The sequence below is a fragment of the Oncorhynchus mykiss genome, chromosome 26 (assembly GCF_013265735.2).
Source record: "Oncorhynchus mykiss isolate Arlee chromosome 26, USDA_OmykA_1.1, whole genome shotgun sequence".
NCBI lineage: Eukaryota > Metazoa > Chordata > Actinopteri > Salmoniformes > Salmonidae > Oncorhynchus > Oncorhynchus mykiss.
In genome coordinates this window covers 35,758,137-35,780,795 of record NC_048590.1, presented here as the reverse complement: position 1 = coordinate 35,780,795, position 22,659 = coordinate 35,758,137, and the positions used below count along the sequence as shown (strand labels likewise).

The 22,659-nt window shown below is 45.1% G+C and overlaps 1 protein-coding gene across 5 annotated transcripts in view; it reads right to left on the bottom strand.

Moving 5' to 3' along the window:
- LOC110506731 (adenylate cyclase type 2) overlaps window positions 1–22,659 on the bottom strand; it is a 76,444-nt gene that overhangs the window by 32,123 nt on the left and 21,662 nt on the right. For all 5 annotated transcript variants that reach the window (XM_021586557.2, XM_021586558.2, XM_036964521.1 and 2 more), the window contains one exon: window positions 7,120–8,000. In XM_021586557.2, coding sequence (XP_021442232.2) covers window positions 7,120–7,284 — 165 coding nt within the window. In that variant the 5' untranslated portion in view covers window positions 7,285–8,000. The remainder of the gene's footprint in view (window positions 1–7,119; window positions 8,001–22,659) is intronic.

The following is a 22,659-nucleotide window of genomic DNA, read 5'->3' as shown; positions in this document are numbered from 1 at the left end:
AGACTGGTGTTTTGCGGGTACTATGTAATGAAGCTGCCAGTTGAGGACTTGTGAGGCGTCTTTCTCAAACTAGACACTCTAATGTACTTGCTCAGTTGTGCACTGGGGCCTCCCACACCTCTTTCTATTTTGGTTAGAGACAGTTTGCGTTGTTCTGTGAAGGGAGTAGTACACAGCGTTGTACGAGATCTTCAGTTTCTTGGCAAATTCTCGCATGGAATAGCCTTCATTTCTCAGAACAAAAATAGACATGTTTCAGGAGAAAGTTTTTGTTTCTCGACATTTTGAGCCTGTAATCGAACCCACAAATGCTGATGCTCCAGATACTCAACTAGTCCAAAGGACAGTTTTATTGCTTCTTTAAAATCAGAACAACAGTTTTCAGCTGTGCTAACATAATTGCAAAAGGATTTTCTAATGACCAATTAGCCTTTTAAAATGATAAACCTGGATTAGCTAACACAACGTGCCATTGGAACACAGGAGTGATGGTTGCTGATAATGGGCCTCTGTATGCCGACGTAGATATTCCATTAAAAAAATCAGCTGTTTCCAGCTACAATTATCATTTACAACATTAACCTCTTGGATTTAGGGGGCGCCATTTTAATTTTTGGATGAAAAACGTTCCCATTTTAAACAAGATATTTTTTACTAATCAAATCAAATTTTATTTGTCACATACACATGGTTAGCAGATGTTAATGCGAGTGTAGCGAAATGCTTGTGCTTCTAGTTCCGACAATGCAGTAATAACCAACAAGTAATCTAGCTAACAATTCCAAAACTACTACCTTATACACACAAGTGTAAAGGGATAAAGAATATGTACATAAAGATATATGAATGAGTGATGGTACAGAGCGGCATAGGCAAGATACAGTAGATGGTATTGAGTACAGTATATACATATGAGATGAGTATGTAAACAAAGTGGCATAGTTTAAAGTGGCTAGTGATACATGTATTACATAAAGATGCAGTAGATGATATAGAGTACAGTATACACGTATACATATGAGATGAATAATGTAGGGTATGTAAACATTATATTAGGTAGCATTGTTTAAAGTGGCTAGTGATATATTTTACATAATTTCCCATCAATTCCCATTATTAAAGTGGCTGGAGTTGAGTCAGTGTGTTGGCAGCAGCCACTCAATGTTAGTGGTGGCTGTTTAACAGTCTGATGGCCTTGAGATAGAAGCTGTTTTTCAGTCTCTCGGTCCCAGCTTTGATGCACCTGTACTGACCTCGCCTTCTGGATGATAGCGGGGTGAACAGGCAGTGGCTCGGGTGGTTGATGTCCTTGATGATCTTTATGGCCTTCCTGTGACATCGGGTGGTGTAGGTGTCCTGGAGGGCAGGTAGTTTGCCCCCGGTGATGCGTTGTGCAGACCTCACTACCCTCTGGAGAGCCTTACGGTTGTGGGCGGAGCAGTTGCCGTACCAGGCGGTGATACAGCCCGACAGGATGCTCTCGATTGTGCATCTGTAGAAGTTTGTGAGTGCTTTTGGTGGCAAGCCAAATTTCTTCAGCCTCCTGAGGTTGAAGAGGTGCTGCTGCGCCTTCTTCACGATGCTGTCTGTGTGGGTGGACCAATTCAGTTTGTCTGTGATGTGTACGCCGAGGAACTTAAAACTTACTACCCTCTCCACTACTGTTCCATCGATGTGGATAGGGGGGTGTTCCCTCTGCTGTTTCCTGAAGTCCACAATCATCTCCTTAGTTTTGTTGACGTTGAGTGTGAGGTTATTTTCCTGACACCACACTCCGAGGGCCCTCACCTCCTCCCTGTAGGCCATCTCGTCGTTGTTGGTAATCAAGCCTACCACTGTTGTGTCGTCCGCAAACTTGATGATTGAGTTGGAGGCGTGCGTGGCCACGCAGTCGTGGGTGAACAGGGAGTACAGGAGAGGGCTCAGAACGCACCCTTGTGGGGCCCCAGTTTTGAGGATCAGCGGGGTGGAGATGTTGTTGCTTACCCTCACCACCTGGGGGTGGCCCGTCAGGAAGTCCAGTACCCAGTTGCACAGGGCGGGGGTCGAGACCCAGGGTCTCGAGCTTGATGACGAGCTTGGAGGGCACTATGGTGTTAAATGCCGAGCTGTAGTCGATGAACAGCATTCTCACATAGGTATTCCTCTTGTCCAGATGGGTTAGGGCAGTGTGCAGTGTGGTTGAGATTGCATCGTCTGTGGACCTATTTGGGCGGTAAGTAAATTGGAGTGGGTCTAGGGTGTCAGGTAGGGTGGAGGTGATATGGTCCTTGACTAGTCTCTCAAAGCACTTCATGATGACGGAAGTGAGTGCTACGGGGCGGTAGTCGTTTAGCTCAGTTACCTTAGCTTTCTTGGGAACAGGAACAATGGTGGCCCTCTTGAAGCATGTGGGGACAACAGACTGGGATAGGGATTGATTGAATATGTCCGTAAACACACCAGACAGCTGGTCTGCGCATGCTCTGAGGGTGCGGCTGGGGATTCCGTCTGGGCCTGCAGCCTTGCAAGGGTTAACACGTTTAAATGTTTTCCTCACGTCGGCTGCAGTGAAGGAGAGTCTGCATGTTTTGGTTGCGGGCCGTGTCAGTGGCACTGTATTGTCCTTAAAGCGGGCAAAAAAAGTTATTTAGTCTGCCTGGGAGCAAGACATCCTGGTCCGTGACGGGGCTGATTTTCTTTTTGTAATCCGTGATTGACTGTAGACCCTGCCACATACCTCTTGTGTCTGAGCCGTTGAATTGAGATTCTACTTTGTCTCTATACTGATGCTTAGCTTGTTTGATTGCCTTGCGGAGGGAATAGCTACACTGTTTGTATTCGGTCATGTTTCCGGTCACCTTGCCCTGATTAAAAGCAGGGGTTCGCGCTTTCAGTTTCACGCGAATGCTGCCATCAATCCACGGTTTCTGGTTTGGGAATGTTTTAGTCGTTGCTATGGGAACGACATCTTCAACGCACGTTCTAATGAACTCGCTCACTGAATCAGCGTATTCGTCAATGTTGTTGTTTGATGCAATACGAAACATATCCCAGTCCACGTGATGGAAGCAGTCTTGGAGCGTGGAATCAGATTGGTCGGACCAGCGTTGAACAGACCTCAGCGCGGGAGCTTCTTGTTTTAGTTTCTGTCTGTAGGCAGGGATCAACAAAATGGAGTCGTGGTCAGCTTTTCCGAAAGGAGAGCGGGGCAGGGCATTATATGCGTCGCGGAAGTTAGAATAGCAATGATCCAAGGTTTTTCCAGCCCTGGTTGCGCAATCGATATGCTGATACAATTTAGGAAGTCTTGTTTTCAGATTAGCCTTGTTAAAATCCCCAGCTACAATGAATGCAGCCTCAGGATGTATGGATTCCAGTTTGCAAATAGTCAAATAAAGTTCATTCAGAGCCATCGATGTGTCTGCTTGGGGGGGAATATATACGGCTGTGATTATAATCGAAGAGAATTCCCTTGGTAGATAATGCGGTCAACATTTGATTGTGAGGAATTCTAAATCAGGTGAACAGAAGGACTATGCATGTAATTGACAGCTTTGGAAAGAAGACTCTGAATTTTCCAAAACTGCAAAGATATTGTCTGTGAGTGCCACAGAACTGATGTTACAGGCGAAACCCAGATAAAAATCCCACCAGGAAGTACCGCATTTTTTGAAACCGCCTCATGCCAATGACTCCTTATATGGCTGTGAATGAGCTACGAATGAGCTTACGTTTTCCACATATTCCCCAAGGCGTCTACAGCATTGTGACATCTTTTTACGCATTTCCATTGAAGAATAGCCGTAAGGGAGCATATTTAGTAAGTGTAAAATCTTGCGTAAAATACTGAGGTAGCTATTTTTCCAATCGCTTCTTATGAGAAACCAATTGCCTCGACGGATATATTATCAAATATTTATGTTAAAAACACCTTGAGGATGGATCCTAAACAACGTTTGCCATGTTTCTGTCGATATTATGGAGTTCATTTTGAAAAAAGTTTGGCGTTGTAATGGTAGCATTTTCCGGTCGATTTCTCAGCCAAGCATGATGAACAAACGGGAGCTATTTCGCCTACAAAAATAATATTTTTGGAAAAAAGGAACATTTGCTATCTAACTGGGAGTCTCCTGAGTGAAAGCATCCGAAGTTCTTCAAAGGTAAATTATTTAATTTGGTTGCTTTTCTTATTTTCGTGAAAATGTTGCCTGCTGCCAGTAGAGCTAGCATAGCATTATGCCATGATAAACTTACACAAATGCTTGTCTAGCGTGGGCTGTAACGCATATTTTGAAAATCTGAGATGACAGTGTTGTTAACAAAAGGCTAAGCTTGTGTTTGAATTAATTAATTTCATTTCATTTGCGATTTTCATGAATAGGAAAAGTATTTATGTCCGCTGCGTCATGCAAATTCGTTTGAGGCTATGATTACGCTCCCGGATCCGGGATTGCTCGTCGCAAGAGGTTAACAATGTCTACACTGTATTTCTTATCAATTTGATGATATTTTAAATGCACAATTCTAAGTGAACCCAAATCTTTAAACGATAGTGTATTTAAAAAAGGGTTTTCTGATGATCAATTAGCCTTTTAAAATTATAAAACTTGGAATAACTAACACAACGTGCCATTGGAACACAGGAGTGATGGTTGCTGATAATGTATCCTACAGTGGTTCGTCCTTTAAAAGTTGCATACTTGCGGCACAGCTTGCATACTGCGGCACAGCTTGCATGGTGCCGCAGAATTCTATGGCACATTATTTAAGTGCCAACCACTGGTACCATTAATGCTAGTTTGACCACCAGAGGGCATCTTTGAGAAGCATTTGATAGCCTTCAATAGTGGCTGTACTAGAGAATTTAAAACCTTTTTTTGTAAGAACTTAGTATATGGGACTGATTTTAAGACATTTTGCTCAGTTAATTTGATTCATATCATTGTGTTTTATTTAATTATCGATTTTATTACACAGTATGCCAACATTTTTTTTTTAAGAAAATGCACTGAAACCAAAATACCTTTAGTTTTGGTGATTCTCTCAGCTTCGGCTCATTTTCAAGTCCTCTCGTGGTTATGTCCTGGAACAGGTAGCACCATAGAAAGAAGCAGGCTTGATGAAAACAATGTCCATTTCGTCTGTTCTCTTTGGTCCCAATGTCATTTTTTGCAGGTAGGGGGATGTTCACACCTACAGTAGCCAGGCTATAAAGAGTCTATTGTCCTGCTAATCGGACTACAAGTGTTTGAAAACCTGTTTTCAAAATGCCACCAGCTGTCCATCACTACTGTAAATAAAAACACAGCATCTTGTTTACATTCTTTATTGTAACCACAATGTCACAAATAATTTGTATCTACCTTTCCAATTACTTTTAGAGTTTGGGATTTACAGATGAGTGCTGTGTCATTTTTCGTTAAATCCACTTCGGATTAAAGTATAACTTTTGACTGACGCCTTTAGTGAGAGGTCTAATAGTTTGAACGTGCAGACTTGCACTAAGAACAGTGGGAACGTTTCCCTAGTTAGCACCATTATTAGTGCAATGCCAATTAAAGTGTTGCTCTGTGCTACCCAGAGTGGCGGGGTGGGTGCCCCCCCCCCTCCCTTCCCCATGGGCTAGGTCCGTCTTCTGTGCGCCATCCCATGCCCCCTGCCCTCATGCCTTGAACCTCACGCACCCACCACTGTTTCAGTGGATACAGCTGGAGAACTGCAAGGCAATCCCATTGTGCGCCCCTCTGGAGCCATGACCAATATATATTGTCCTGCTAATAACAGGATTCATAATATATCTGTGAGAATATCCAAAGGGATTATATAATATCTATAATATATAATATAATATATATAATTGTGAATTAATAATAAATTGGTTTGTTTAAAAAAAATACTTTGGAGATGGTTTTGTTTTCAAATAATGTAACATTTGTGAGAAAAAGGCCAGTTTGTTATTTAGAATATTTTATTTCTGTTTTTCGAGGGAGAGAAACCAAAAACCTACAGTCATCTCATGGATCTCCCAGTCGAGGGCGGCACGGGTATTGATCCAGCATCTGAAGCAACACAGCTTGCTCTGCCACACAGTGTCTTAGACCATTGCACCACTCAGACGCTGTACCTCATGCCTGGTCAGGAGTGGGCTACAGTACTACAGTAAGACCAAAATAATTCTAACAAAATAAAATAATAAAAACCTTAGTGTAACAACAGTTTTAGTAAGTAATACTGAAGTCGTGCACAATTATCAATTTCTATTTAGGTTTATGTCACCCATTCATTGTCAGTTAGAGACACCGTAGGACCCAAAACATAATCAGTGCTCTAACTCCCCCTTGTGCTGGTCTGGAGCAATGAAATAGTGACGCAAGGTACCGTACTAAACCTCAAATGACCTCCAAGTCCCGCAGCATAATCACAAAACTTTTAGTGGAGCAATCACTGTATGTAGATATTCTATTAAAAATCATCTGTTTCCAGCTACAATAGTTATTTACAACATTAACATTGTCTACACTATATTTCTGATCAATTTGATGTTATTTTAAAAATGGACAAAATGGATCAAAAACAAGGAAGTGACCCCAAACTTTTGAACGGTAGTGTAAGTGCTGCTTTACGTTTTATGTGTCAGAGTGATTACCTACTGCTCTACACAGACGTGTACATGTAACCTAAAATGTCTACTAAAACTCTAGACTGGTGACATATTTACCTGCTACACAAATACAGTGATTACCTGCTTCTTAAACTCTGAAGTCTACACCAAAAACATTGCCACAGACTGTCGTTTCGAGGAGAAAAAACCCAAAGACCTCTAATTCAGTATCTAGGCAGTTATTGTACTACAGAAAAATATCATACTACAATGGTGTCTTTAATGTGCTAATCTCCATATCTCCATCCATTATCGGTCAACTCATCCAGAGAGGACAGCACACCCCCTCAGGGGATATTACTAAGTCATTCAAAAAAGCTGTAAGTAGCTGGGCTCTGATGTGTAGCATACTGTCACTTCATACATGGGTAGGTGCACACACACTTCTAGGTCTCGGTAGATGACGTCACTTACACAACGGCCGCTAGCTAGCGATTCCACATCAGCTAAACACACACACACACTCACACACTCACCAGGTGCAGGGCGAAGAAGAGGATGATGAGAACTCCGCAGGACAGCATGGAGAGGCCCAGTAGCAGCACCAGGGGCTGGTACTGGATGATACAGGAGAACTTCCTGTACAGGGCCTCATGTTTCAGCTCCTGGTCATTTAACAGGTACTTCCCTTTAGCCGGCATGGTGGTGCTGACCTGTTCACTACTAAAACCCTGGTAAAAGGTTACGGCCCGAAACACGCTGGTTTTAACAAAGAAGCATTTCTATCAACTTCCACTGTCCTCTAAGAGTTGCTGAATTTCCTCTCCACCACTCCTCACACAGGTATGGTAGGCAGGGAATAACGCTGAAAACACCACCACACAGTGTAGGGCAGGGTAGGAGCCGTCTTCTGCTGCAACTGAGACAGACGTGTGTGTGTGTGTATCTACAGATCCACACATCCAGGTCGGTAGGTTTGCTGAGGTCTTCTAGCTCATACTGCTCAAGTGCAGTTGTCGATTTTCTCCCTCAAGGGCATTTTTAATATGTACCTCTTCTTTCACTCACAGGTTTAGAACTTTCTCTCTCTCGCTCGCTTTTCTTTCACTCTTTCTCCCTCTTTTATCTCCCTTTCTGCATTGGCAGGCAGACCCAGTTCATCCTTGCCAGCTACTGTGTTCCATTCTTCAGTGGGGTTGAGTAATGATCCCAGCGCTGAGAGAAGAGACCGGGGGAGGAGGAGAGTCTAAGGAAAGAGGAGAGGAGGGGAAAGAGGGTGGAGCCTGGGAGGGCGGAGAAAGAAAGAGGGGTCGTCAAGGATTCCTCCAGGATTCAGGATTCTGTCCCATCAGTGCTGAGTGGGTAGAGAGAGGGGCCCAATGTAGCTCCACCCACTGGAGCTGTCACAGTTAGAGGCCTGGGGAGGAGACAACAGAGACAAACTGGGTGAGCTTACTGGAACCAAAGACAGAAGTAGAGTGAAATAGCAATCCACAACACTTGAGGGGCATGGCTCCTCAAAGCGTTTTCTCTTGTTGACATGTCAGAAAATGTTGATGCACTCACTAAGCTTGTTAAGTTTTAATAAATAGGTTACATTTTTATCTGACATAAAAAAAATGTACAGTTTAGCGATGTGATTTGAAACTACATAACTGTCTGCCAAACTGTACACAGTGAGAGTACAGTGAGTCCCTTCATATGTTGTTTTAGCCAAGGGTGTAAATATGTATACACACGTGAGCGAATCTTCAATCCTCATTCAACCCAAGCACTGCAGTTGTTCCCACGATCAAGAAAGCCTGATTTGTCTGTATTCAGTCCCAGTCCTCAGTCTCTGTCCCGGGTTTGGCCACAGCTCCATGGAGAACTGGCATGATGACACCTAGCCCTTCTAATGAATAAGCTCTCCATGGAGAACTGCCATGATGACACCTAGACCTTCTAATGAATAAGCTCTCTATGGAGAACTTTATTCGAGAATACGCCATCGAGGGAAGAACTCTTGCATCATGGCCTCAACTTCATTTACTTCTATCTTATTTAATTTACTCTGACAAAACGCATTCAGCATTGTGGAGTTTAAATGCTAGCCAAGAGTCTCAGTCTATGTCTGCCAATAATTTTACCTTAGCAACCAATCATTCACAAGAGTTTAAGGAGATTGTCATTCATAGTTTTAATATGTAACACATTTCAAAGATGGACAAAAATAACTTGTCCTCTCTGAAAGAAGCATATTTTAAATCTCCGGCACTGGGCTATGGCCAAACCGTTCTTCTTTACGTGAAACTGCAGTCTTCCTAATGATTAAGGACATGAATGCAGCCCCTTAGAAGTTATATTAAATATCAATAAATCAAGGTGTATTAAGCTGTAGGAAAATAAACCAGGTCTATGTTTTGTTAGGATCCCATTGGCTGGGCAGAGTATGTACTTTGCTCCAGTCTTAATGAGCACAGAGCAGAGGCCACTAAAGCCAGTCAGTATATGAGGAGTCTGATTCCCCTTAGTTCGTCTGCCCTCGCTGGCTGGCTCCCTGGCACACAGGAAGTTTGCTCAGTGAATCAGAGGCTACGTTGTATTTACAAAACTAAGGCTGAATAAAAAATACATTTGGGAGGCTCTCGTCTCAAGTAGGAAGTACTAGGCATCCTTTCTGGTTGGTTTAAAGAGGGCCCAGCGGCTGGTCTTTGTCTCACCTGGTAATAAAATCACAGAACACAACAGCACAGCTACAATATGGGCATGACTGTAAACCATTGGGCTCAGAGACTGATTATGATATCACCTCTCATTTCGGAGAAGGGATTATATTCTTGGCTTCATAAACAGGCTGGTGTGTTTGGGAGGCACCAGATGTTGCTGGGTTGAAACAATATGAAATTAACCTTGCATAAAGTTAGTTAATATAAACCTCATCTCAGCAGTTGCTAATAGTCCTGACTCCTAGACATGTCCTAACAGTATGAAGCATTGATGCCTGTTTGTCTTTTAGCATGGCAACAGTTGCCATGTGCCATAAAATAGCAAAGGCTGATGAGGTTATGTACCTAAAGGCCAGAGAGGGAGGGACACCTGTTGGGCTGTGTGAATGGATATCCCAGCCAGCCAATCACTCAGGATGCTCCAGTCATAGTGACAACCTGCTCTGTCACAACAGGCCGTGTGTTGATGGAGGTCCGGTCAGCAATTTACAGCCTTGCTGTTTAACTGTTAATTTTATAACTTTAAGACTATTACTGCCAAACAACTAACAACACTTTACCCAGCCCCTATCCTGTACTACCCAGGCTATGCTGCAGTCTGACTAACAGACAGAGTTAGGGAGTTAAAGCAGAGGATGAGGTAAAGCACATACTGGTAAGGGATCCGTCTTCCCAATTAGAAAACAGCTGGGGCCTTGAGGAGGTCAGGGCCCCTCAGATCTATGATATACACACTGTTCATATGAAGGACATTACTCCTTCAAAAATAACCCCCACACAAAACACTACAAGCCTTACATCAGACGTGTTGTGAAATATGAGATCATATCTCTGATTTAGCTCCTTCAGACCTTTCAACCCACAGGCTACATGACTGCTCATGCATGCAGCCAGAGTAAACAGTAGGGAGGAGGTTGAATGAATGTGAGGATAACCAGGCCCCAATGGCAGACAGTAAAGGACCAAAGGTCCCATTTTGTCATGACTACTCATCTCCTGGATAATGCAGCACGGTTGGTTGGTGTTATCACCCTTAAACAGGGAGACTTAGAGAGTAAGTTATGAGTCCGCAGTGAGAGATACAGAGGCAGAGATAGACAGATGGAGATAGACAATGAGCCACAACTGTGAGGGAAGTCTAAATAGACCATTAAGGGTGGTACTGTTAGAGAATGGTTCTGGGACAAAGGAACAGTGAAATGGCACTGAGACAGTATATCTCAGAGAGCAGTCAGGGGAGACTTATTATCTAGAAGGCTCCAGGGAACTTCTGCTTATCAATGGAACTCAGGATGATGGTTCTCCTTTCAATATGTGCATCTTCCTGTTCACTTAAGCCAAGCAGCTCATGACAAGAGGGTGCTCTTTCACAATGTATTTTTCGTGCTTTTCAGTGGCTTTGTAGCTTACTTTGTATGTTAGTTAAACCGGGATCACTTTCATTACCTGACATACTGTCTGTGTGCATTCCAATGTTAGGAGGTCAGGACAGTGAGGAAATAATGAAGACATTTGGAGAGCAGCCTCGTACTGGGGCAGATGGCCCAGTTCCCCACAATGTTAAAAATCAGCGAATAGGTCTGTCTCAGTCGGACAGTAGGATACTGGTACTGATCATTCCAGGATGTTTTGTTCAGAGGCAGCCATTTAACACCGCCATAGAGCGCTTGTTTGTGAGACAACGGCTTGATATTACAGCTCCCAGCCCGACAACCTCTTTATGTTCCAATTCTAAAGTTGCCATGGCAAAGGACCGATGCAGCGGATCTCTGTCTGTCTCCGCCGCTGAGTGGAGTCGTGCGGAGCAGTGCTGGAATAGCGGCCTGGCTTGAATAGGCTGGAGTCTCTCAAGAACAGGATGAATAGCAGTAACTGCACTGCATTGTCTGGGAGGCCTTTCTCTCTGAAAGAGCTGAGGCAAATCGAGGCATTCTCACAGAGGCCTCGCAAACTGGCGTCATTTGACTCCTGGAGCAGCCGCAGCACAAAACTACAGACGTCATCGCCAACCCAGAGCCCTGCCACGAGATTGCGACAGCAGCCATGTGCGTTCTCAAACAGACAACATGCATTAACACAAGATAGGGGTTGTGAAGTTCAAGGGACTGGATGTCGTCTTCTCTTTGGCCTCGCAACATGTGAGGGCTAGGAAATGAAAAAAGTTGCCACTACAATTGAAGGGGAGCAAACTATATTTGACCTGGTGGGATTGTTGTGCAGGAGACTACCTTTCATACTACATTTTTACGAGTCAGATTATGCCACAGCTGGGCAATTCCATGATTCTTCGCATTTAAATGTACACTACCATTCAAAAGTTTGGGGTCACATAGAAAATGTCCTTGTTTTTGAAAGAAAAGCACTTTTTTGTCCATTAAAATAACATCAAATTGATCAGAAATACAGTGTAGACATTGTTAGTGTTGTAAATGACCATTGTAGCTGGAAATGGCAGATTTTTAATGAAATATCTACATAGGCGTACAGAGGCCCATTATCAGCAACCATCACTCCTGTGTTCCAATGACACATTGTGTTGGTTAACCCAAGTTTATCATTTTAAAAGGCTAATTGATCCTTAGAAAACCCTTTTGCAATTATGTTAGCACACCTGAAAACTGTTGTTCTGATTAAAGAAGTAATAAATAAAAAAATGTCCTTCTTTAGACTAGTTGCGTATCTGGAGCATCAGCATTTGTTGTTTCCAATACAGGGTCAAAATGGTCAGAAACAAAGCACTTTCTTCTGAAACTCGTCAGTCTACTCTTGTTCTGAGAAAGGAAGGCTATTCCATGCAAGAAATTGCCAAGAAACTGAAGATCTTGTACAACGCTGTGTACTACTCCCTTCACAGAACAGAGCAAACTGTCTCTAACCAGAATAGAAAGAGGAGTGGGAGGCCCCAGTGGACAACTGAGCAAGAGTACAAGTACATTAGAGTGTCTAGTTTGAGAAAGAGACGACTCAAGTCCTCAACTGGTAGCTTCATTACATAGTACCCGCAAAACACCAGTCTCAACGTCAACAGTGAAGAGGCGACTCCGGGATGCTGGTCTTCTAGGCAGAGTTGCAAAGAAAAAGCCATATCTCAGACTGGCCAATAAAAAGGAAAGATTAAGATGGGCAAAAGAACACAGACACTGAACAGAGGAACTCTGCCTAGAAGGCGTTGAGACTGGTGTTTTGCGGGCCAATGGGTGCAGATGACTCAACACTATATATATTAGCTACTACAGCGACTGAAATGACTGCAACACTTAAAAGAGCTGTAGTTAGTTTCGGAATGGGTAGCAAGGAATAAGTTAGTCCTAAATAATTCCCAAACTAAAAGCATTGTATTTGGGACAAATCATTCACTAAACCCTACACTGCATGTCATGTACTGTCATGTTGTGTCTTGTCTCTGTCCTTTCCCTTCACCCTGTCTCCCTCTGCTGGTCGTTGTTAGTACCTTTTCTCCCCCAATTTCCACCAGCTGTGCCTTGTCTCCTCCTAACCACCTCGTCACCCCGTTTCCCACCTGTTCCCTTTTTCCCTCTGATTAGGTCCCTATATCTCTCTCTGTTTTTGTTCCTGTCCTTGTCGGATTCTTGTTTGTTGTGTTTCATGCCTGAACCAGACTGTCGTCATGTTTGCTGTAACCTTGTCTTGTCCTGTCGGAATCTGCCGGTCCGTCTGAGCCTACCTATGTTTGGTAATTAAAGAAGCTCTGTTTAAGTTAATTCGCTTTTGGGTCCTCATTCACGCACCGTAACAGAAGAATCCGACCAAGAATGGACCCAGCGACTTCGGATCCTCTCCACTCAGCCGTCGGGATCCAGGGAGCGATGCTAGGCAGACACGAGCAGGAAGTGTCTGCTGCTCGACATGCCGTTGAGACCCTGGCCACCCAAGTCTCCAACCTCACAGAACAGGTTCACCATCTCCGCCTCGATCCACCGGCCACTTCCAGGGCTTTCGAATCTCCGGAGCCCAGAATCAATAACCCGCCGTGTTACTCTGGGGAGCCCACTGAATGCCGCTCGTTCCTCACCCAGTGTGATATTGTGTTTTCTCTCCAGCCCAACACTTACTCCAGGAGCACTGCTCGTGTCGCCTACGTCATATCTCTCCTTATTGGACGGGCTCGTGAGTGGGGCACGGCAATCTGGGAGGCAAGGGCTGAGTGTACTAACCAGTATCAGGACTTTAAGGAGAAGATGATACGGGTTTTTGATCGATCTGTTTTTGGGGAGGAGGCTTCCAGGGCCCTGTCTTCCCTATGTCAAGGCAATCGATCCATAACAGACTACTCTATTGAGTTTCGCACTCTTGCTGTCTCCAGTGGCTGGAACGAGCCGGCCTTGCTCGCTCGTCTTCTGGAGGGTCTCCGCGCAGAGGTAAAGGATGAGATTCTCTCCCGGGAGGTTCCTTCCAGCGTGGATTCCTTGATTGAACTCGCTATTCGCATTGAGCGACGGGTTGATCTTCGTCACCGAGCTCGTGGAAAGGAGCTCGCGCTCTCCGTCGCCCCCCTCTCCGCATCACTACCATCTTCCTCTGCCGGCTCGGGTGCTGAGCCCATGCAGCTGGGAGGTATCCGCATCTCGACTAAGGAGAGGGAACGGAGAATCACCAACCGCCTCTGTCTCTATTGCGGTTCCGCTGGTCATTTTGTCACTTCATGTCCAGTAAAAGGCCAGAGCTCGTCAGTAAGCGGAGGGCTACTGGTGAGCGCTACTACTCCTGTCTCTCCTTCAAGATCCTGCACTACCTTGTCGGTCCATCTACGCTGGACCGGTTCGTCAGCTTCCTGCAGTGCCTTAATAGACTCTGGGGCGGAGGGCTGTTTTATGGACGAGACCTGGGCTCGGGAACATGACATTCCTCTCAGACAGTTAAAGGAGCCCACGGCCTTGTTCGCCCTGGATGGTAGTCCTCTCCCCAGGATTCAGCGTGAGACGCTACCTTTAACCCTCACTGTTTCTGGTAATCATAGTGAAACCATTTCTTTTTTAATTTTTCGTTCACCTTTTACACCTGTTGTTTTGGGCCATCCCTGGCTAGTTTGTCATAATCCTTCCATTAATTGGTCTAGCAATTCTATCCTCTCCTGGAACGTCTCTTGTCATGTGAAATGTTTAATGTCTGCTATCCCTCCTGTTTCCTCTGTCTCTTCTTCACAGGAGGAGCCTGGTGATTTGACAGGGGTGCCGGAGGAATATCACGATCTGCGCACGGTGTTCAGTCGGTCCAGGGCCACCTCTCTTCCTCCACACCGGTCGTATGATTGTAGTATTGATCTCCTTCCGGGAACCACCCCCCCCCCCCGGGGTAGACTATACTCTCTGTCGGCTCCCAAACGTAAGGCTCTCGAAGATTATTTGTCTGTAGCTCTTGACGCCGGTACCATAGTCCCCTCCTCCTCTCCCGCCGGAGCGGGGTTTTTTTTTGTCAAGAAGAAGGACGGGTCTCTGCGTCCCTGCATAGATTATCGAGGGCTGAATGACATAACAGTGAAGAATCGTTATCCGCTTCCTCTTATGTCTTCAGCCTTCGAGATCCTGCAGGGAGCCAGGTTTTTCACTAAGTTGGACCTTCGTAACGCTTACCATCTCGTGCGCATCAGGGAGGGGGACGAGTGGAAGACGGCGTTTAACAATCCGTTAGGGCACTTTGAATACCGGGTTCTTCCTTTCGGCCTCGCTAACGCTCCAGCTGTCTTTCAGGCATTAGTCAATGATGTCCTGAGAGACATGCTGAACATCTTTGTTTTCGTTTACCTTGACGATATCCTGATTTTTTCACCGTCACTCCAGATTCATGTTCAGCACGTTCGACGTGTCCTCCAGCGCCTTTTAGAGAATTGTCTTTTTGTGAAGGCTGAGAAGTGCACTTTTCATGCCTCCTCCGTCACATTTCTCGGTTCTGTTATTTCCGCTGAAGGCATTAAGATGGATCCCGCTAAAGTCCAAGCTGTCATTGATTGGCCCGTCCCTAAGTCACGCGTCGAGCTGCAGCGCTTTCTCGGCTTCGCGAACTTCTATCGTCGTTTCATCCGTAATTTCGGTCAGGTGGCAGCTCCTCTCACAGCCCTTACTTCTGTCAAGACGTGCTTTGAGTGGTCCGTTTCCGCCCAGGGAGCTTTTGATCTCCTCAAGAATCGTTTTACATCCGCTCCTATCCTTGTTACACCTGACGTCTCTAGACAGTTCGTTGTCGAGGTTGACGCGTCAGAGGTGGGCGTGGGAGCCATTCTTTCTCAGCGCTCCCTCTCTGACGACAAGGTCCACCCATGCGCGTATTTTTCTCATCGCCTGTCGCCGTCGGAACGTAACTATGATGTGGGTAACCGCGAACTGCTCGCCATCCGGTTAGCCCTAGGCGAATGGCGACAGTGGTTGGAGGGGGGTGACCGTTCCTTTTGTCGTTTGGACTGACCATAGGAACCTTGAGTACATCCGTTCTGCCAAACGACTTAATGCGCGTCAGGCGCGTTGGGCGCTGTTTTTCGCTCGTTTCGAGTTCGTGATTTCTTATCGTCCGGGCTCTAAGAACACCAAGCCTGATGCTTTGTCTCGTCTCTTCAGTTCTTCAGTAGCCTCCACTGACCCCGAGGGGATTCTCCCTGAGGGGCGTGTTGTCGGGTTGACTGTCTGGGGAATTGAGAGGCAGGTAAAACAAGCGCTCACTCACACTCCGTCGCCGCGCGCTTGTCCTAGGAACCTTCTTTCGTTCCCGTTCCTACTCGTCTGGCCGTTCTTCAGTGGGCTCACTCTGCCAAGTTAGCCGGCCACCCTGGCGTTCGGGGTACGCTTGCTTCCATTCGCCAGCGTTTTTGGTGGCCCACCCGGGAGCATGACACGCGTCGTTTCGTGGCTGCTTGTTCGGTCTGCGCGCAGACTAAGTCCGGTAACTCTCCTCCTGCCGGCCGTCTCAGGCCGCTTCCTATTCCCTCTCGACCGTGGTCTCACATCGCCTTAGATTTTGTCACCGGACTGCCTTCGTCAGCGGGGAAGACTGTTATTCTTACGGTTGTCGATAGGTTCTCTAAGGCGGCTCATTTCATTCCCCTTGCTAAGCTTCCTTCTGCTAAAGAGACGGCACAAATCATCATCGAGAATGTTTTCAGAATTCATGGCCTTCCGTCAGACGTCGTTTCGGACAGAGGTCCGCAATTCACGTCTCAATTTTGGAGGGAGTTTTGCCGTTTGATTGGGGCTTCCGTCAGTCTCTCTTCCGGCTTTCACCCCCAGTCTAACGGTCAAGCAGAACGGGCCAATCAGGCTATTGGTCGCATCTTACGCAGTCTTTCTTTTCGCAACCCTGCGTCTTGGTCAGAACAGCTCCCCTGGGCAGAATACGCCCACAACTCGCTTCCTTCGTCTGCGACCGGGCTATCTCCTTTTCAGAGTAGCCTCGGGTACCAGCCTCCGCTGTTCTCATCTCAGTTCGCCGAGTCCAGCGTCCCCTCCGCTCAGGCTTTTGTCCAACGTTGCGAGCGCACCTGGAAGAGGGTCAGGTCTGCACTTTGCCGTTATAGGACGCAGACTGTGAGGGCTGCTAATAAGCGTAGAACTAAGAGTCCTAGATATTGTCGCGGTCAGAGAGTTTGGCTCTCCACTCAGAACCTTCCCCTTAAGACGGCTTCTCGCAAGTTGACCCCGCGGTTCATTGGTCCGTTCCGTATTTCTCGGGTCATTAATCCTGTCGCAGTTCGACTTCTTCTTCCGCGATACCTTCGTCGCGTCCACCCGGTCTTCCATGTCTCCTGCATCAAGCCCGTCCTTCGCGCCCCCGCTCGTCTCCCCCCCCCCCCCCATCCTTGTCGAGGGCGCACCCATCTACAGGGTCCGTAGAATTTTGGACATGCGTCCTCGGGGCCGTGGTCACCAGTACCTCGTAGATTGGGAGGGGTACGGTCCTGAGGAGAGGAGTTGGGTTCCCTCTCGGGACGTGCTGGACCGTGCGCTGATCGAGGATTTCCTCCGTTGCCGCCAGGTTTCCTCCTCGAGTGCGCCAGGAGGCGCTCGGTGAGTGGGGGGGTACTGTCATGTACTGTCATGTTGTGTCTTGTCTCTGTCCTTTCCCTTCACCCTGTCTCCCTCTGCTGGTCGTTGTTAGGTTACCTTTTCTCCCCCAATTTCCACCAGCTGTGCCTTGTCTCCTCCTAACCACCTCGTCACCCCGTTTCCCACCTGTTCCCTTTTTCCCTCTGATTAGGTCCCTATATCTCTCTCTGTTTTTGTTCCTGTCCTTGTCGGATTCTTGTTTGTTGTGTTTCATGCCTGAACCAGACTGTCGTCATGTTTGCTGTAACCTTGTCTTGTCCTGTCGGAATCTGCCGGTCCGTCTGAGCCTGCCTATGTTTGGTAATTAAAGAAGCTCTGTTTAAGTTAATTCGCTTTTGGGTCCTCATTCACGCACCGTAACACTGCAACTACATCTCATAATGAATAATGTGGAAATTGAGCAAGTTGAGGTGACTAAACTGCTTGGAATAATCGTGGATCAAAACAACAGTAGCTAAGATGGGGAGAAGTCTGTCCATAATAAAGCGCTGCTCTGCCTTCTTAACAACACTATCAACATGGCAGGTCCTACAGGCCCTGGTTTTGTCGGTCAGGTCAGGTGCCACAAAGAGGAATTTTGGAAAATTGCAGTTGGCTCAGAACAGGGCAGCACGGCTGGCCCTTAAAAGTACACAGAGAGCTAACATTAATGACGTGCATGTCAATCTCTCATGGCTCAAAGTGGAGGAGAGATTGATTTCATCATTACTTGTTTTTGTAAAAGGCGTTGACAAGCAGAAGGTACCGAGCTGTCTGTTTAAAACAATAGCACACAGCTTGGACACCCATGCATACCCCACAAGACATGCCACCAGAGGTCTCTTCACAGTCCCCAAGTCCAGAACAGACTATGGGAGGCGCACAGTACTACATAGAGCCATGACTACATGGAACTCTATTCCATATCAAGTAACTGATGCAAGCAGTAGAATCAGATTTAAAAAGCAGGTAAAAATACACCTTATGGAACAGTGGGGACTGTGAAGTAACACACACACACACACACACACACACACACACACACACACACACACGGATTTTGCGTTGTAGATATGCGGTAGCGGAGTATGGGCCTGAGGGCACACAGTGTGTTGTGAATTCTGTAATGAATGTATTGTTATGTTTTTAAAATTGTATAACTGACTTAATTTTGCCAGACCACAGGAAGAAGGCAGCAGCTAATGGGGATCCATAATAAATATAAATACCACCTATTGATACCCATCTACCAATCGGTGCCCTTTGTGAGGCATTGGAAAACTTCCCTGGTCTTTGTGGTTGAATCTGTGTTTGAAATTCATTGCTCGAATGAGGGACCTATAATTGTATGTATGGGGTACAGAGATGAGGTAGTCTTTCAAAAATCATGTTAAACACTATTATTGCACACTGAATGAGTCCGTGCAATTTATTATGTGAATTGTTAAGCACATTTTTACTCCTTAACTTATTTAGGCTTGACCTAACACAGGTGTTGAATACTTAGAGTCAAGACATTTCAGCTTTACATTTGTTATTAATTTGTAAAAATGTCTAAAAAGATTATTCCACTTTGACATTATGGGGTATTGTGTGTAGGCTACTGACACAAAATCTCATCGTAATCCATTTTACATTCAGAGTGTAACACAACAAAATGTGGAATAAGTCAAGGGGTGTAAATACTTTCTGAAGGCACTGTATATCAAGCAAATAAGTGCATTTCACGCAGGGCGCTGCATTCAGTCTCATTTAACCAGGCTACCTGAGTCAACCAACTCACCACACAACAGGACCCTGTCTGCATGGTCTCACAGCTGACTGAAATATGTACAGTAATGCACTGTCCTTAAATTAGATCAGGCTCCCCCTCACCCCCCGTAGCATCATCCAGTGGTATTGAATTAGCTTGGTGCAGCAGGGAGAGCTGCCGAAAGACAATGACATTAACAGGATGTTATCTCAGGCTGTTTTCAGCTCTTTACTTTATCATAGCTTGTTGATGATAAACACAGGAAGTACAGGCGAGAGCGAAAGCGTGGGTCGGAAGCCGGGCCCTTGTCACACACAAGTGTTCCACAAACGCTGTGTCACATACACACAAGTGGAGCCATCCATTTTGTTACATGACACACACAATGAATGGTCCTGAACAGTGATATTCATAGAAAATTAATCATTAAAAGCCAATATCTAGGTTGAATCAATCAGACTGGGTAATTTCCTGTTCTCTCAAGATGTAGCTAGTTATGGACATGAGAACCACTGCCTGCACATTCAATATCATAAGTGTTCCTTCCTTCCCATACTGAATAATCAATAGCTCCCTGTGCATGCGAGTAAAGCATTTTCTAAAATGGAGACAAAAAGAAAACACTGGAGGAGGAAAGAAAATGAAAAGGAAAGAAAGAAGAGAGCATTGTTTCCAGTCAGTGCAGCCAACCACATCCCTATTTCTGGTTTCATAACCCCTCTGTTAGCAGAGCCAGGCCAGGCTGAGGCGAGCTGGCTAAGTGCCCCAGCCCAGGACCTCTCAACCCACAGCAGCCTGCTAGGGTCTGGCTCTGGACCCCTCTCACGGCCCTCCCTGGCCCTCACGGTCCTCCCTGGCCTCCACCACCACGGCACTGATCATGGAGCCATAATGACTACTCAGTACGCTAGCCAATGAACTACTGACACCACCTCAGAGAAATCTCAGCAAGTACATCATAGAAATATTATGAACTACACACTCAAAACCCTTAAATAATCCCAACAGAGTGCAGTACAGTAGATTATACAACGGGTGGGTCTAATCCTGGATGCTGATTGGTTAAAAATCGCATTCCAGACAGTGTCTATTCCACAAGATACCACTGGCTAAATCTGACGTTGAAATGCCTATTTACACTGTTCCATCTGACTGTGCCATCCACTGTCTCATCAACCTTGCCAAGCAATTTACATATTCGTTGTAAAAAAGCATTTGGACATCGTCTTCCATTTCTTTTAGACTAGCATTTGTGTTTCAACAGCAGAGAATTGTATTAACCTTGGTCTGTCTCTCCGACATTTGCAACATTGTTTCAACTTTGAAATTCGATCTCCAGCTGTCCTATGAACGTATCCGGAGTGGGGACGAGACAGACTGGCAGCTTTTCTCAGCCAGTCAAAATCATGAATCAGCATAATTTTTACGCGTATTTACAAAGAAATGTCAATAGAAAAACACGAAATGCAGCTAGTTTGCTGTCATTCCAGCTTCAGTCTGAAGTGATTGTGTTTGCTATCTCTTCTGAACAATGGCCTGGCGAGAGAGCAAATGTTCTATGCCAGGCGAAATCGCTCATTTTTATAGATGTATCCTCCCCCTAAAAAAATAACTGGAAAACAGCTTAAACAAACGCAAATGCAGCTACTTCATTCTGGCTGTGTGAGGACAGACGCTGGAGACGAAAATCAAGTACAGGGAGTGAACATTTAATGAAACACAGACAGGAACAGAATACGGACAGCGTCTGGACAGGGAAAAAACATTTAATGAAACACGGACAGGAACAGAATACGGACAGCGTCTGGACAGGGAGAAAACAAAAATGACAATGCTGACATGGGGATGAAACAGAGGAAACAGACAGATATAGGGAAGGCAATCAAAACGTGAATGAGTCCACGTGAGTCCATTGAGCGCAGGTGTGCGCAATGATGGTGACAGGCCTGGCGCCCTCAAGCTTCAGAGAGGGGAAGCGTGAGCAGGCGTGACAGGCTGCACTGTTTGACGTGAATGTGTTAGCCAAAGTTGACTAGCTAGCAAGCAAGGGATAAGAAGGTTGCCAGCCAGTATAGCAACGGAACATTTATAACAAAGACTGGGACAAAAAATACTTAATGACTGAGTCGTGTCTCTGGCAACTGAACCAATGGAACGAACAAGCATGTAATTAATAAATAAATACAAATGAATACATTCATCAAAATAATGTTAATGAAAATATGTCAATCATTATTTGATTGTGTTGGTAACCCATTGTATAAAAGTGATAATGCCCTCGAAGCTGGTGTTTAGAAGATACATTGGCACGGTTTGCAACAACACCCATGCCAATATATCCTCCAAACACCGGCTTCTCGGGCATTATCACTTAAGTAGATTTGATGTCTAGACAGTGTTGACCTCTGCTACTGAGGTGTTGTAGGGAGAAAGGGAGGGAGACACCAGCTTCAGCACCAGCTAGGCTTAATGAGGGTAATTTTCCATGGTGCCATACAGTTAAGGGTGTTGACATGGCCATATGGTCCATGTTTTGAACACTGAGCTGTCATAACCTGGTTGTTGTACATTTTCCAATGAATCATATGAGTCAGTCAGTTGGTGAACCAGTCAGACTCTCTTTTACAGCGAATACTGAGAGTACATGAACATACCGGACAATATAAAAAAATTTATACCAGTGTTGAATGACATACCTCAGTGAACCAGTCACAACTGAGCTTCCAGAGAGCAGAAGCTGTATTTATTTCCTCAGATTGAAAATTATCTAACTATAAGTACATGAATGAATATACCTGACATCAATATTATGCATACAGTATGTGCTTTCTATTGTATAGACTATTTTTACACAGCTGCAAACTGGGCAGGTGTGACTTTCCATAAGCATGAGTCCACTGCATACTATAGTAGCAGCACTTTGATTGTGTGTGTGTGTGTGTGTAACATCTAGGCCTATATCTGTGCTCTCCTGAACATGAAGCCAGGCTCATAATGTGACTAAACTACAATTCTAGAATGTTTGTGTTTATGACCAACTATGATGTTTAGTGATGCATTGAACAAAAATGTTCTTCTGGGACCATTAAACATAACCTACTGTGCATGGAAACTGAAACCATACTCAAGCTAAATTTAGGTTGACCTAAAACCTAGAGCTGGTACAATAAACAGAGCATTATCGATATCGATCAATTATTGTGGGCATTTGGCTGATATTGTTCATTACGATAAATAACCGATAGGGCCCTACTAGAGAAATGTGAGGTTTAAAATGAAATAAGTTTCCTAATATGGGATTGTTAATGGGACAATTGATAGATCCAACATTAGAAGTAGTAATAGTTTCAATAACTACTAATATAAAAAACTATCATGATACAGTGCCTTGCGAAAGTATTCGGCCCCCTTGAACTTTGCGACCTTTTGCCACATTTCAGGCTTCAAACATAAATATATAAAACCGTATATTTTTGTGAAGAATCAACAACAAGTGGGACACAATCATGAAGTGGAACGACATTTATTGGATATTTCAAACTTTTTTAACAAATCAAAAACTGAAAAATTGGGCGTGCAAAATGA